We start from the raw sequence: 15498 nt of genomic DNA on the forward strand, positions 1-15498 counted from the left end.
GCTTCCAGGCCCTGCCCTTGTCCGAGGCTCAGGCTCGGGATGGGGCACAAAGAAAAAGGAACTTCGCCATTGAGGACTTACAGAGGACAGACACAACCAAGGTCACAGGGCTAGACCACATCCAGGGCCTGGGAGCCCAAAGCTGAGAGAGGAATTCCAACCAGCTCCATGCCTGTTTTAGGTATTGCTGTAGCCAAGACACCGGCATAAAGCAGGTGCTCAAGAAATGTCTGTTGAGTGACATTATTGTGATAAAGTTGAGGTTTCTTTCTTCTAGAAACTCACATCCTCAGCCCCCTGTGTGTGTGGCCCTGGGCCAGCCCCTGACCCTCTCTGAGCTCGGCTGGCTCCTCTGTAACATGAGCGTGATGGTGGCAGGAGCCCTTGCGGCTGCCAGGAGGATAATGTTTAAGAAGGAGGCGCCATGCCCTGGCCAGTGTTGCTCAGTGGTTAGAGTGTCAGCTCTCGGACGGAAGGGTCCTGAGTTCGATTCCAGCCAAGGGCATGTACCCCGGTTGCAGGCTCAATCCCTGGTCCTGGTAGGGAGGCAACTGATTGATGTGTGTCTCTCACATCAAGTTTTTTCTCTCTCTCCCCCTTCCACTCTCTCTGAAAAGCAATGGAAAAAACATCCTCCAGCGAACATTTTAAAAAAAAAAGGCGCCATGCAAGCCCAGTGGTAACAATGACCATGACCTTGGCAGCTAGTCTTTAGCACCTCCTCTATTCTAAGTACTTTACCCAAATTAGCGCATTGAATTCTCACTCCCTGCCCTGAGAAGTGGGGGCTGTGTCAGCCCCGTGTTACAGGTGGAGAAGCTGAGGCCCAGAGAGGTTTTAAGAAATTTGCATAAAGTCTCCATGAAAGGGATGAGCTGCTCTTCTGCCAAGGACACGCTGTCCCTTGGGATGGACAGAGGGCAGGATCCAGGAGGGAAGGCCCCTTTAGGGCTTGAGGGCATTTAGGACAGAGGGAAGGTGCCCCCACCACCCAGCTCTGAGACAGCTGCCGGCCCCGAAGCCAGCACACTGGGCCAGTTGTAACCTAAGAAGCTTGATGAAGCATCTAGATAAATCCCCAGGCTACGAGGATCTTTAACAGGGCTGGGAGGGGAGCCCAGCTGTCTGAGCACAGCCAGACCTGGCAGGGACCTCAAGGTAGGTGGGCCAGGCCTCTGCCGGCTGCCTCCTGGAGACAGGAGAGGAGCCGGACAAAGGCGGCCGCTCTCTGATTTCCAGGCCTCGCTGTGCACCTCTAGGGCGAAGGTTCGAGATTGTTGCCAATGCATGATTAGTAATTCATTTAAGGAAATGCACCAAGGAGCACCTCTGGAGGGGGACTGGAGACTGAAGGGCTTCCAGCGCTGAGCCAGGAGCCTCACCATCCACCCTCTCCTTCGATCCGCCTGCCAGAGACTCCACCGGCTTTCTCCTCTCCCGGAGCCCAGCTCCAGCCCCACCCCCACCCCCACCCCTACCCACAGGTTCTGCTGGAGCCCCTGCCCACAGGTCTTTCCTTGTCCCCCAAGTCACAGCACTCTGTATCTCTGCTCTCACACCTCTCATTTGCTACGTTTCACCACTACTCACTCAACAAACATGTCCTGAGCACCTTGCATATGTCCGACCCTTAGCTGGATATAGAGACACAGAGGTAGGCCTCAGCTCTCCAGATGCAGGGGGACAGACATGAAAGTCCTGACATCATTATACTGGGGACCATGACGCTGACGGAAGCACTGGGAGAGATGTAAGGATGGAAGTGTTATTTGAAAGAGGAACAGACGTTACGAGGTAAAGAAACAGGGGTAAGGAGTCCTGGAGAGCAGAGGCAAAGGCTAGGGGAGAACAAGGCAGAGCAGTAGATCCTGGGGCTGCGGCAGGGGTCATGGTTGTGGCAACAGTGGTTGGGGCCTTGAACACCGAGCTGAGGAGCCTGCCTGCATCAAGAGAGCCGAGGGCACTGGGAGGATGTTGGCCCAGCAAGATGTGCGGGATCCAGTCCGAATTTCAAAAGGTCAAGCTGGGTCAGTCTTCCCCTTAGGCTGAGACTCCCACGAACTAGGGAGAAAACTAGCTCCTTTCGGGGGTGGCTCTCAAGGCCTAGAGAGCTGCTGGTGTCAACCAACAAGCTGAGAACTGAACCGAGTGAGTGGCATTGACTTGGATTGAGTTGAGTTGGACTGGACTGGATTTCAGAAACTCTGGCCCCGTGGTGCCAGGCTCAGTGCCCAGTGGGAGACCCTGGTAGGTGGGCCAGAAAGAGGGAGGGATGGGCGTGCTGCTCACCTTGAGGTCCCCAGAGATGTTGGCTCCTGCCAGGATGCCTGTGGCCGAGGGGAAGAAGATGGAGAACATCCCGAAAAAGCTGCCATCTGGGCCCCGCCAGTCGGGCACCAAGTTCTGGACAAAAATGTCCCCTGGAAAACCAAGGCCTGAGTCAGGCCACCTGGAGGGCTTTGCCTCCTCAGTGAGCCCAGCTGGGCAGGAAGGGGGCTTCGATGGCAGCTCCTGGCCTTGGAGTCGGGGGTCCCATCCTTCCAGTGCCCACAGAATGGGCCAGATTGGTGGGCAGACTGTCCTTGTCCCCATGGGCAGGGGCCCCAACCTGCACATACCCCGGTAGCTGAAGAAGCCTCGGGAGGCCTTTTCCTCGGACGGGGGGATCAGTGTTCCCACCAAGTAGTTGGCAAAAGAGACCATGATGACCAGGAAGAAGAGCACCTGGGCCTGGAAACAAAGGACCTAGAGGTCAGAGGGCCTGACCCCATCTCTTCAGGGCACCCGAGCACCTGCCCAAGGTCCCTCCCTCTCTCATTCACTCAGTCACTCATTTGCCACCATCATGCTGCAGGCTCTCTTCTAGGAGTTGACGCTATCACAGGGCTCCTGTCTGGCTGACAGGTGGGGAACATGAATATAGAGTGAGAACAGGGCTGTGATGGGGGCTGGGTTGGGGGCTACTTTAGCAGGGTGGCCTGGAAAGGTGTCTTTGAGGGTCCTACAGGAGGAGTGAGCATCAGAATGATGGAGCCAGAAGCTTGGTGCACTCAAGGGGCGGGGGGGGGGGAGGCCAGTGTAGCTGGAAGTCAGAGTGAGCGGAGGGGAGATGGTGGGGGCCAGATCTAGCCAGGTCTGCCAGCTATAGCCCAACATCTGTCCTTCCCCATTTCATGGTGCCAACCCTCTGATTGTTGGCTGGACATGGGTTCAAATGACGACCACGGTCCCCCAGCACCCCTGCTGCTAGGTGTGGCCATGAGACCAAGTTCTGGCCCTGGGATGAGCAAAGAGGTAATTTCCCTTCCTGCTGACTGGACTGCGGACGTGATGGTGGCCATCACCGACCAGGTGGATGAGAGTCATACCCAGGGTTGGAGAGGACACAGGATGGAGGAGTCTGGGTACCTAAGCCCCAGGAACCGGGGACGCCTGGACTGTTACAGGAGAGAGAAATGAATGACTCTTGTTTAAGGCCCTTTCCTTAGGGTCTCTGTCCAGGCAGCAGATCTTAAAGCCTTGCGAATACAGGTAAGAAGAGGCAGAGCCAGGAGCAGGACTCGGTCTCACAACTCCCACTTCTCCACTTGACACTCCCATGTCCCCTCTCCAACACCCTGTCCTCACCTTGGACTCCCACTCCATGCCAGCCAGGGAGATGGCCAGCAGCACGGTGACAGTGACCACGCCGATGATTCGGATGTCGTTGACGGGGTCCACGATGGGAGAGCCGTACTCCTGGGGGGAGGGAACAGTCAGGCTGCCCGCTGCCCTCTGAACCCTGCCCCCCAGACTCCTCCACCTGAGTCAGCTCATTTCTGGGTGCCCTCTCACAGGAAAACAGACCCAAACACCTTCCCTGCTAATAGATCCTCCGGAGTACTTGCTGCAGGGCCTGGGCAATTTGGCCCTAAAGGCAACACGCACCCCTGAAGGAAACTTCTGGTAATGGTCTTTCTTTGATGAGATTGTCAAGATGACCCACAGCGATCAGACCGTGGCCTTGGTCCCTGATGGCAAAATGGGCCAAGGAAGGCCCAGCTCGGATTGGGTGAAGGAGACTGAGATAGGCTGTGGGCTCCCTCTGCCCCGGGCAGCCCCGGCCTCACCTGGATCAGGCCTCACCTGAATCAGGTCCCGCACCGTCTCTGCGAAGCCCACTGTGTGCATGGCCACACCCACAGCGTTGGCGAAAGCAAAAATGAGGCCGATGGAGCCCCCTAGCTCCGGACCAAGACTCCGGGAGATGAGGAAGTAGGTGCCACCTGTTGGGGACAGAGCCAGGAGCCATGAAACCAGAGGAGTCAGCTGGCTGGGGTGGACTAGGGCAGGCAGAAGCCGAGGCTGGGAGAGGGTGACCATGGACTCCAGGGGGCCCACGGCGCAGGAAACAACCCAGGCCATGCATGTGTGTGTGTGTGTGTGTGTGTGTGTGTGTGTGTGTGTGTGTGTGTGTGTGTGTACGTGAGTGCGGAGCCTGCCCAAAGTCCTCACCTGGAACCAGAAGGAGCAGCTTGGGGTGTCCCAGTTTTGGTGGGGATGGGGAGCCATTCAGACACCCATTCTTGGGGTGAAGCCTGGGGGACCTATAAGAGGAGGTGGGGTGGGAAAAGGCAGTAGTGGGGTAGGGTGGGGCCCACCTGACTTGACCTTGCCGTTGGTGGAGATGGCCGAGATGGAGAGGCCAGTGATGGAGGTGACCGTGACAGAGAGCAGGATGATGATCCAGGTCAGCACTGTGGGGATAGGTGGGGATGTGATCACCCCAAAACTCAGTCAGGGCATTTCCCAGGTAAGGAGCCATGTGAAAAACATGAGTCAGTCAACTGATTCGCCACGTAATTTAATCATTTCCCTTCTCTCAGCCTCTGTTTACTCATCTGGAAAATGGGTCTCTGTCTACCTCCTGGACTACCCTGAATAGTCAGGGAGCTATTGAGCAATACGCAAAGGACCATTAGGTATGGAAGGGAAGGTGCCCTCCTTTAATATTAAAAAATAAGGTAATAGTTACCACTTGGTGAGCACCTCTGGGTGCCAAGTCCTGTGCTGTTTACGCGCATCATAGAAACCCCACAATAAATCTGTGAGGTAGAGACAATTATCACCCCCCTTTTATTGATGAGGAAACCAAGGCTCAGAGAGGTTAAAAAACTTGTCCAAGGTCACACAGTATGGCATAGAGCTAGCATCTGGACACAGTTCTGTCCAGAGTGGGAATTTCTAACCTGGATGCTCCATAGTAGAAATTGGCTCCAAGAGGTTAAGTGACTTGCTGAGGGCAAACAGAGCCAAGGAGAGCCCTCAGGCCTGCTGACCTCATGCCCCATGCTCCTCTCCACACCACCCTGACCTCTGTCACTACAGGGGCCCAGGGTCTTTGGAGTCCAAGTTCAAGCACACCTTCCCCTCCTCCCCAAGGACAGCACTCACCAATGCCCGCCTGGGCCGTAATCCACGGGAGTCGCAGGTAGAGAATCACGCCCCAGATATTGAGCATGCAACGGATCTGGGAGGAGAGGGGGTTCAGAGGCCACCTGAGGGGGCCAGATACCCCAAGGCCAAATACACAAGTCCCTGTCCCGTCACAGCATGGCATCGGGCACCTAGGCCTAGCAGTCACCTGGGTTCTTTCTTTGCTTTACCCACTCTGATGCCCCTCTTGTGCTATGGGGCAGGGAGGGAAGGGAGCCCAGAGACCCACCTGCCCTCTCCCCACTTTCCTGCCCTCTCATTGAGGCCTGAGGATGGGCTGCAAGCATCGTCACCCCTCCCTTACTCCAAGCCCAGGATCCTGTGTTTGGCAGCCCCAGCCATGGCCCCAGTAGCCAGCTGTTGGCCCAGGGCCTAGCATTTAGGGGGAGTTCAGTGAATGCTGAGCCAATGCCCCACATACAGGGAGTAATCAGGCCTCGGGTTGCTGTGACTTCAGCTTCCAAATTTAAAGCAGAGCCAGAGGCCTCAGCTGAGGCTCAAATTCCCAGTGGGAAGGTATTGCCCCAGTCAGGTCTTGGGCTGGGAAAAGGGCCTGTGGAAGATTTCTAAGGCCCTCCATCTGCTCTGAGATGCTGAACAGGCCATGCTGGGCTCAGATCAGGAGGGAGATCCAGAATCTGGATATGAACCTCTGGGAGTGGAGTGGGGCTCATGGGTCTGTGGACGAAAAGGGGCCACATACTAAACCTGACACGGTCAGGGGAGGCAAGACCTAAAGTAACCACAAAGGATGGTCTGAAATTAAAACTCTTTAAAACTAAAAGCAGCTTCTGGTGGGTAGTCAGGTCCTAAGGCAGTATTTCTCCCTAACAAAGGTTAATTTTCATCTTAACTGCCCGTAGGCTGTCTTTTCCATCTGAGATAACATACCTGATTAACATACCTTTGCAAAACAAAGTAATTTTCCCTTTTTCGGGGCCCTCAATGCACCAAGGTGGAGACCAAAAACCCTCTCATTGTTATTGATATCTTGTTAATTTGGATTGTTAACTATCCTGTAATGGCCTATGTATAAAAGAAGTGTGTGTCTATCATTTTACTTTTTAGCCAGTCCCAGAGGTTTCCCCGCTTTGCTTTCTCCCGCCTCCCTAACCGATCACCAGTGGATTTCATGTAACCCACTTACGTCTCCCCCCTTTGACTGTGATCTATAAAGCAAGGTGCAAAACTGCCATTCTCGGGAGCACTCTCTAAATCCATTGAGGTTTTGGCTTCCCGGCATTTGTCCACAATTTGGCTCAAATAAACTCACAAAAATTCTTCACAGGTTTGAATTTTTCTTATGTTATCATTACAGATGGAGAACAGCCAGCAGGCAGTTTGCAGGGAAGGTCAGAACCCAGGCCCACTGCCTCCCAGAGAGACTAAAGCTTTCTCTTAAATCTCATGCAACCCCCTCTATAAAGTCCCATAACGTCTTCCGAAGCCAAGTTCACCTGATTCTTTGCTGTCTGTAGACTTCCTGGCGCTCTACACTACAGCGAACTTTCCCTCTTCCCATCTCGGGCAATGAGAAAAGCACATTTGTGGATTTATGTGTTTAGTGCTGCCTCCTGGTGGTCCTTAGGGGGAAACGCAGTTTCTTCTAATTCCAAGGCAGGCGTTGCTCCGAGCACTTTACCTTCATTGACTGGTTTAATGCTCATCATTTCACAGATAAGAAAACTGAGGCACAGGCTAAGTAACTTGTCCAAGGTCACAGGACATGTGAGTAACCAAAAAGAGATCTGCCCCAGGGCCAGGTCTCAGTATGGGAGTCGTAAAAGGAGGTCAGGAAGTACAACATCAGAAAAAATTTGAGGTCACTATGCAGATGGGGAAACTGAAGCCCGGGATGGCCTTTGGCCCGGCCACTAGGGCCTGAGGGTCAGAGCTGAGGCTGGCCCAAGCTTTATTTCCCCACACTCATTCCCAAGCACCCTATTTACACCCAACTCACCATCACCCCCTTGACCCAGCCGAAGCGCACGGGCTCCCCAGGGCTCTTCTGGCTGTTGGCGCCTCCCTCTTCCTCCACCAGCCCATCCGTCATCTCGTGGCTGGGCCGGCTGTCAAAGGTCAGGGCGTGCAGGTGGCTGCCTTCCTGCCGGGAGCCCCGAGACCACAGGTGAGGCAGGCAGGGGTCTCAAGGCAGCTCCCAGGCGTCCACCCTCCACAGCCCAGCCTCCCAGGCAGCAAACCCAGCAAGCCTCTTCACTAGTGCAGCCCCTCCTTCCTTTCCTCTCTCCATCTCTTTTAGGTGTGTGTAACCTCTGTTTGCATGCTTCCACCGACTGGGAGCTCACTCCCTCTCTAGGCAACCTTCATTTGCTTGATTGGGTTGCCAGTGACCGGACAACATGTGCCCAGAGCTTCACAGCTCCCATGTCCACATTTCATTTGGGCCTCTCCACCCATCAGGAAGGCATTTATCCTCATGGCATAGATGACAGAGCCGAGGCTCAGAGAGGCTAGGTAACTGGGCCAAGGCCACACAGTAGGGAAGGGGCCAGTCTTCTGAGACGATGCTTACCTTAAGGAAGGAGTGCAGGTCAGCCAGGGTGGGCCGGACCTTTCGGGGCTCACCGGGCAGGGCGCTGTTGGCATAGTGCTCGTAGGCTGGTACCACGTCAATAGTGTTGTAGCCAAAGGTTCGCATGTATAAGGTGCTGCCATGGGTCAGGTGGCTAGCGTGGCTGCTGTCATAGGCAGCCGGTGGTGGGGGCTCATCACCCCCTAGCAGGGTGCTAATGGTAAAGCGCCCACTGCACAGAGTCGGGTCCCCGGGCGTCTCAGACGCCGGCAGCTCTGCCATTGTGGCTCTGAGTGTCAGGGGAGGGGGCCAGGGTCGGCGGGGACGCGCAGGGTGGCTTTATAGGCTGGGCCAGCAGCAGAGAGGAGGCAGGGAGGTTGGCCCAAACCGCCCACAGCTGGTGAGCAGGGTCCCTGGACTGGGTGGGGGGCAGAGCACGTGCCTATTGCTGTCCTGCCCACCCTGTGATCATGTGACCGCTGAGATGGCGGCCTGTGACCCTGCCTGTGACCCCGCCTGTGATGGAGGGCAGGGTGTAAAGGCCTGGTGCCCCGCCCCAGCTGTGAAGGGCCACCCAGCTCCAGAGCTCCCCTGGCGATGAGGCTTTGTATCTACACAGCAGCCCACCCCCCCGCCCCTGCTTCCTTCCCTGCCCCCCAGAGGTCCCAACCCGAGTGCCCTCCCTGCTGACCGGCCTGCATGCTCACCTGTCTCTGTCCCACTCCTGGGTGTGGGTGGACTATCGGCTCACAAGAAAACCACTGATGTCCTCCTCACCCCCGCTGGGTTTTGCGTCTTTCAGCCATTCACCCATCAAACCTTTAATGCCCACCCCCCATGCCATGGGTGGTGACAGCAGCCGGAACATCGCCGGGCACTGCGCCTGTGCCCACAGTGCTGCTGAGTTAGGGGGAGATGGACATGGGAACAGACCAGGTGAGCGGTGGGGAGGGAACGGGAGAGAGCGCTCTGGAAGAGCGTCAGGGCGGGGACAGCCAGGGACGGGCCAGGACAGCCCTGACCAGAGTCTTGGAGGATGAGGCAGGGGATGAAAGGAGGCCTCAAGGCCACCATCAGCTCCAGGCACCTGAGCTGGGCTTATGCTCAGGCTCTCGCCATCCTTGGGAGGGACACAGAGGACACATTTTCTCTACCTTCCTACTTTTCTCTCAGACCTGGGTTCTTGAAGCTCACATGGGTCCCCAGAAGAGCAGCTCTGAGATGCTCAGAGCCCAGTGAGCCAGCACTGTGGACTGAGACCTTGCAGAGGGGCTTGGCTGGCTCCTGCTGTCCCCCTCTCTCCCGGTCCAGAGGGCCCAGGACAGGTGTGCCCAGCTGCAGGGCCAGGGGACGATGCTCAGACTATTAGAGCAGCAGCGGTGTTAGGGAGCCACCCTCCAAGATGAGATGTTTAAACTGGAGCCCAGGAGCCCCACAGAACTGTGCACAAATTTTTATACCTAAGTGCATTTTTCTGGGAAGGGGGACATACAATTTTATCCAAATTTCTGGAAGGCTGGCCCACAGGGGCACAGATCTGGGCCTATCAAGTTCACTAATGATTCCAAGCAACTAAAGAGCACAGAGTAGGTACTCAATAAAAGCTTGTTGAGTGAATAACAAAGGGCACCAGACCAAAGAGGGCAGAGAGCAGCCGCCAAAGGAACACTTGGTGGACAGAATTACCCCAAAGGGAGGGCTTGGTGCAAGGGGCAGCTGCTCGGGGTGCTCCCAGTTCAGCTGGGGGTGGAGATGAGCTCAGGATGACAGGACTAACCCAAAAGGTTTTGATCACTATGAAACTTCTTGCAAAGTTTATATCTTTACCTTATGTGTTAATTTTATAGAAAGACTTCTCAGGGGTTCCTCTTCATGACCCCCAGCTGGCCTACCCCCTTCCCAGGAGTCCCAGCCCCTCCTCAGAGATGCTTCAGCGGGACTGGGTCCCCAACCTTCATGACAGCTGCCAGTGGGGGGAGGGCTCGGAGGTGAGGACTCCAGGGCAAGGACCCCAATCGTGGTCAATGTTCTACCTTCGGGCCCCACCCCGCCTGGTGGGAGAGAGACGTGTGAGTTAGCTTGAGTTACCCATTCCTTCCCTCCAGGCAGATCTTATCACCCTCTGGATCTTAAACTGCCACCTGACTGGCGAAAATCACAGCTGCCCAGCAGGCCCTCGCACCATTCCTCCACACCCTGTCCAGGGAGAAGCTGGGGAAAATTCCTGATTAAGATCTCAGGACCCGAGGGCGGGAACGACCAGGGCTTGTTTCCAGCAGTACTGGGGCCATGGGCTGAGTAAGGGACTGGTTTGCTGGGTGACCCTGGTGACCTCTTCTTCCTGCCTCCGTGATGCCCAGGCCGGGTCATCTCCAAGGTCCCTTCCAGCCCTGGAGGGGAGCAACTGCTGCTTCAAGGAGCCTTTCTGGCCCCTCCACATCTCTCTGGGGCAGGAAAGGCTATAAGCAGGACCCCTCCAAGGGCTTATCAATGGAACAGGCTGAAGGGACTGTGCCAAAGCACAGACCACACGTGGAGGGATCCCATTCATTGGAGACCTGCTCACAGAGACCCTCCTCTTGGTGGGGACACAGTGCTGGGTCAGACGCAAGTCCTGCTTCCCAGGACTTCAGCTTCCAGGTGGCGCCCACAGCCCTTCAGGTCTGAGACCTGGGACTCAGAGTCGGAGGTACCTGGCTGAGGAAAGCCCTGTGTTGGGGCCACAGGGGGTCTCAGGCTCTATCTCAGTTCTCAGCTTCTGTGGGACTTTGAGCAAGTCACCTGACCCCAGTGGGCCTTGGCTTCCTCAGCAGCAAAATGGGAAAGCCACCCACTCCTGTGTTAGTTAGGGCTCACCTGTCCAGCGTCGGCCCTGGCTGAGCGGCTGAGGGTCCCTTCACCATCTCCTGATTCTCGGGACAGGGAACAGGGGCAGCAAAGGAACAGAAAAGACTCAGCAGTCGGGAAACTACCTAGAAGCGACAACCCTAGACCCAGGGCACCGAAATGTTGAGGACAGGGGCCCTGCTGCAACCTCTGGATCTCAGGGCCACAGAGGCACCTAAGCAATGATTGTGCCCCTCCTGTATACCAGGCACTGGAACTCACAACGTAGCCTATCAGACAAACCAGCAGAGGAGGGAGGCCGCCCGGAGAGAGAGGGGAGCTGGGAGCGGGGAGAAGGGATGGGTGGAGGGGATTCTGGGGCATGGGGTTTGGGAAAGGAATGGTCAGTGCAAGGGAAGAGGTGGGTGGGGTGGGGGGTGGGGGGAAGAAATGGTGGGACATGAGGCTGAACGGGGTTCAACTGTTTCTTCATTGACACACATTTATTGAGTGCCTACTGCATACCATGCTTACCCTGTGCTAGGCAACAGAGGCACCACGGGGAAAAAAGACAAAGGCCCTGCCCTCCTGGAGCTCACATTCTAGTGGGGGAGACAGACAGTAGATAGACGAGCAATCATTATAGTACATTTAGTGATAAGTGGTATGCGGAAAACAAAGCCTTTTTCTTTTCTTTTTTTTCTTTTTGAGGAGGGGCATTTGCCCTCTGGGAATGGGAAATTTGAGCTGAGCTCCGACAAGGAGAAGAAGCCACTCATATGCAAGCAGGTCTGAGCACAGGGATTCCAGAGGTGAGGGCAGGTGCAAAGGCCCTGGGATAGGAGTATGGTGTGGGTGGGGCTTCAGGACAGCAAGGAGGCAGGTATGGCTGGAGCAGAGGGGCCGAGGAGGTGGGGTCTGAGACAGGCAAGGGGGCCAGGGTTAGAAGTTCCATGTTCTAGTATGTGAAGGTCAGATTTATATTTTTCAAAGATCCCTTTGGCCATTGTGTGGGAATGGACTGTGGGAGGCCAAGATCAAGGCAAGGCTGGTCAGGGGCCAGTGCAGGGGCGCGATGGTGCTGTCAGGCCAGGGGAGCAGGGTGGGAGATGAGACACCTTCTGAAGGCAGAGCCCACAGAACCAGCCCATGAATTCGTGCAGGGCAGCGGCTCCAGAGAGGAAGGGAACAGGGAGGAAGGACACTATGGGGGAACGATGGTCTCATTTCTGAGTAGGGAATCTGGAGAGAAGGACAGTGAATGCCAGAGCTAGGAGCTGGCCCTGGTTCTGGGCGTCGGCTCCCTTCTGTTTCTGGAAAGCTGCTGGGGTTGGCTGCGTGTGGTGAGCGGGGCAAGGCAGCAAGAATGGGGCCAGGAAGCGTTGGAAGGGGCTATGGCAACAATCAGCAAGGACAGCAGCCTGGGCTAGGAGCCCTGGGGCTCAGCCCTGACTGCGCAGGGACTTGAGCATCACAGGGCAACCCCTAATAATGCTGACTCCCCGGCCCCAGCGGGAGCTTCTATGGGCCTGGGGTGGAGGAGGGCCGGGGGCCAGCATCCGCATTTTTGGAAAGCTCCCCAGCTGACCCTGAGGGGCAGTCCGACTGAGGCCCTGCTGGCTAAAAAGCACACTCTTCACACAGACGCCCCACCCCACGCCGTCCCCCGTCCGCGCACCCTGGTCCCACGAGGCTCCCTGGAGAGGATGGGTATGATGCAACCCTGGTGTCGTGAAATAGCCGGGTAAGAGGATGCGCTGCTCGTCGGCCTGATTCACAACACCAGCTGCAGCAACCATACCAGAACTGCCGGCTTCCTCCTCTGGATGTGGCTTCGTGGCTTTGAGACAGTGACCGGCCTGTGCAAACACCCACCCCACGGACGGCTGCCCTGGACCAGCACATCAGGGCATAGGGCTGTGAACGAGGAAGGCTGGGTTCCTGCCCACGGGGGCTCACAGACTTGCTGGTTCTGGGAAGAGGGGAGCAGACACGAAACCCTGTGCAGGGCAGCGGGACAGGGCGACAACGGAGGGACCAGGCACTGGGAAGGCCCGGGAGCCAGAGGCTGGATTGCAACCTCCCCAGCAACCAGGACCAAGAAACTGGGATTTCTCCTGAGCCTTGCCGACCACATAAGTGTGTCTATTGCATTCCTGGTCCTTCTACCTGGACAATGTTACAGCAATTGGACACTGAAGGACCTTGAAGCTACTGTCTGCTAATGCAAAAAGGAAATGTGTTTGATGAGTTAACATATTTTCATTGTTAAAGGAAGGACTCCTGTTTTTTTCCTTCATGGTCAGACTTGCTTTTTAAAAAAATCTATTTAGCCAACATTCATTCCACAAGTAAATATAGATACTTAATATTGTACTGGGCACAGTCTGGCTGTTCTGAAGGATACACAGAAGGACAAGGCATGATCACTCTCCTCAAGGACCATACAGTTCATCAGAGGTGGTTGAGCCAACAATAGCCACAACCCAAGGCACCAAGGCACAGACCCCTGGATGAAATGCTACGTAGGCTCAGAGAAGGGATGACTTCCTCCAACTGGGGCAATGGGGGAGTGGGGTGCATGAGACCGCACAGGTAGAATAGAGGCAAAAAGAAATAAGCAATCACTTAATGTTAGCTTGGAGCTAACACTGGCCAAATGTTAGCTTGGAACTTCCTAGCAGCCAAGGCAAAAAATAAAATCATGGTCATGAGTCACTATCTGATAAAAGAGTGAGATTTCATCCCCCCCCCCTTACTCTTCTGATAAAGAAATCTCCACCAACCCTTTATCCCTCCATCCAGGCTTAGCTGAGATTTCTAATACAGAAGTGGCCTGAGTTCAGTCCTGCCCCATCAATACAAGCTGAAGCAGTAATGCTAATAAAAGTTCAGTCCTGTAGTAACAGATATAAGCACGTGTTCTTCCACTCTGACGGCTCTGCCCCTATGCTCTCCAAGAGATCAAGGAGCCAAACCCATTCTCTCCTACCCCCAGCCTTTCATTTTTACAAGATTAGTGCTCTATCCCCAGAGCTATGGAGCCTAGCCTTTTTCAAAATACACCTTTAGTTTTTCTAACTTTCCTGCAGACCTTTTTTTGTCTTTAATGGAATAGGGAAACGTGGTCATTCTGCTTGATTTTGAATCCCATGGGTGCACTGCTCATCAGAATACACTTTAATGGGCTCTTTTACAGCCCAGGAGCCTCTGACTGCTCCTGCAGCAGGGGCCAGGAAGCTTAGAGTCACAGCGCTCCTTCTAAAGGCTCAGCTCCCTCCCCCTCCCCCCACCAGGCCCAGCCCTAGGCACAGGGAGGGAGTCGGGAGCACGTAGGACAAAGGAGGCCTGGACCCCGCTTTGTACCACCTACCCCAGGCTTGTCCCTTGTGCCTTAGTTTCATCTGTCGAATGGATAACTCCTCCCAGTCAATGGGATTTTTGATGATCAAGAGCAGAGACTTGTGAAACAAGTGTTTCAGAGGACAAATATAAGCAAACACATGTAAATATATTTGTGTGTGTGCAGATATATGCAAATATATAAATGTATATGTAAATGTATATAGTTTTGGTCCCAGCTCTTCAGCTACCAGAAAAGGTGGGAGGAAGCCAACCCATCCTGACCGTTTAAGGCAATGCTTTCTGTTATGGGCAGTTGCTAACATTTATTAAAAACAAACAAGAGTTGGGCTGTGATGAAGAGCAGGGGGAGAGTTTGCTCAGCAGCAGGGAGCAGAAGCCCAGAGAGAGCTGGCCTGGCCATTTGCAATCGGAGCTCAGGCTTTTACAGAAACAAACTTTCAGAGGATCCTAGAAGCTCAGAGGGGCTTTCCCATGTCATCTGGTTGCCCTTTTCCCCGATACTTGGAATATGCTGCTGACCACCTTAATATCCCAACACACTCCCAGAGGATCTGCTGGTGGCCACCCAGCACCCCAGGATTCAGATGCAAGATGACACTTGCCATTCAGGCTGCATTTGTGCTAAAGCAGGGGAGGGGGGTGGATCCAAGGGGAGTCTCCTCTCCAGACTGTGTGGCTCTGGCTGGGGGTGCAGGTCCCACAGGGCACAGAGCCCCACAGCAGGAAGTTTGAGGAGTGGAAGTCAGGTCCTTACCCCCGGGGAGCTCCATCGGCAGCAGCACTGAGCACATGCACTGCAGAGGCTCGGGACAAGCCGGTCGAGGCATGTGCCTGCTAGTGGTGGACACAGGAAGGCTGGGGCACTTGCACGCGAGGAAAGAACAGCCTAGATGAGAGGCCAAGTATTGACCAGGGTTGTCAGAGATCATTCACTTGTGACTTCCTGGGAAATGCGACACTCTCCCCCCAATACACACAATGATGCTCTTCAGCTGATGCCATTTTTACCAGTTAACCACCAACATCAAAGACCGTGCTGGCCAACTGGCTTTGACTTTGGTGGGTACTCAGTGGGCAAGCTGCTGCTGTGGGCCTGGGTATGTGCCTATTTCCTAACCAGCTAGTTTCCATCTTCCCATTCAGTGTGTCTCACACACTATGATTTGTTGAAAATTTGTGTTGAGGAGTGGAAAGGGGGTTCCACATTGACAGAGGCCCAAGGCCTACCTCACTCCCTGCTTCCAATCAGAACAAAGGGTCTTGACCCTGTCCTTGACCCAGCGCAGGAGAGGTCACCT

The 15498-nt window shown here is 55.0% G+C and overlaps 1 protein-coding gene and 1 long non-coding RNA gene across 3 annotated transcripts in view; one reads left to right on the forward strand and one right to left on the reverse strand.

Annotated features, from left to right (window-relative positions):
- SLC12A3 (solute carrier family 12 member 3) overlaps positions 1–8314 on the reverse strand; it is a 34930-nt gene extending 26616 nt beyond the window's left edge. The window contains exons 1-8 of one of the 2 annotated variants that reach the window (XM_081118576.1): positions 8009–8314; positions 7436–7579; positions 5434–5509; positions 4641–4736; positions 4126–4265; positions 3628–3738; positions 2619–2730; positions 2290–2420 (exon numbers count right to left, since the gene is read on the reverse strand). In XM_081118576.1, coding sequence (XP_080974702.1) covers positions 2290–2420; positions 2619–2730; positions 3628–3738; positions 4126–4265; positions 4641–4736; positions 5434–5509; positions 7436–7579; positions 8009–8290 — 1092 coding nt within the window. In that variant the 5' untranslated portion in view covers positions 8291–8314. Of the gene's footprint in view, positions 1–2289; positions 2421–2618; positions 2731–3627; positions 3739–4125; positions 4266–4640; positions 4737–5433; positions 5510–6932; positions 7155–7435; positions 7580–8008 lie in introns of those variants that run through there. The other variant, XM_081118577.1, reaches the window with a different exon arrangement.
- Positions 8315–8734: 420 nt separating this feature from the next.
- On the forward strand, positions 8735–13559 carry LOC308547722. The gene is made up of 3 exons (XR_013997539.1): positions 8735–8944; positions 11546–11646; positions 12479–13559. It is a non-coding gene; the product is annotated as an uncharacterized lncRNA (long non-coding RNA).
- The last annotated feature ends 1939 nt before the right edge of the window (positions 13560–15498 follow it).

Source organism: Miniopterus schreibersii, assembly GCF_964146895.1.
Source record: "Miniopterus schreibersii genome assembly, chromosome: 18".
Lineage (NCBI taxonomy): Eukaryota > Metazoa > Chordata > Mammalia > Chiroptera > Miniopteridae > Miniopterus > Miniopterus schreibersii.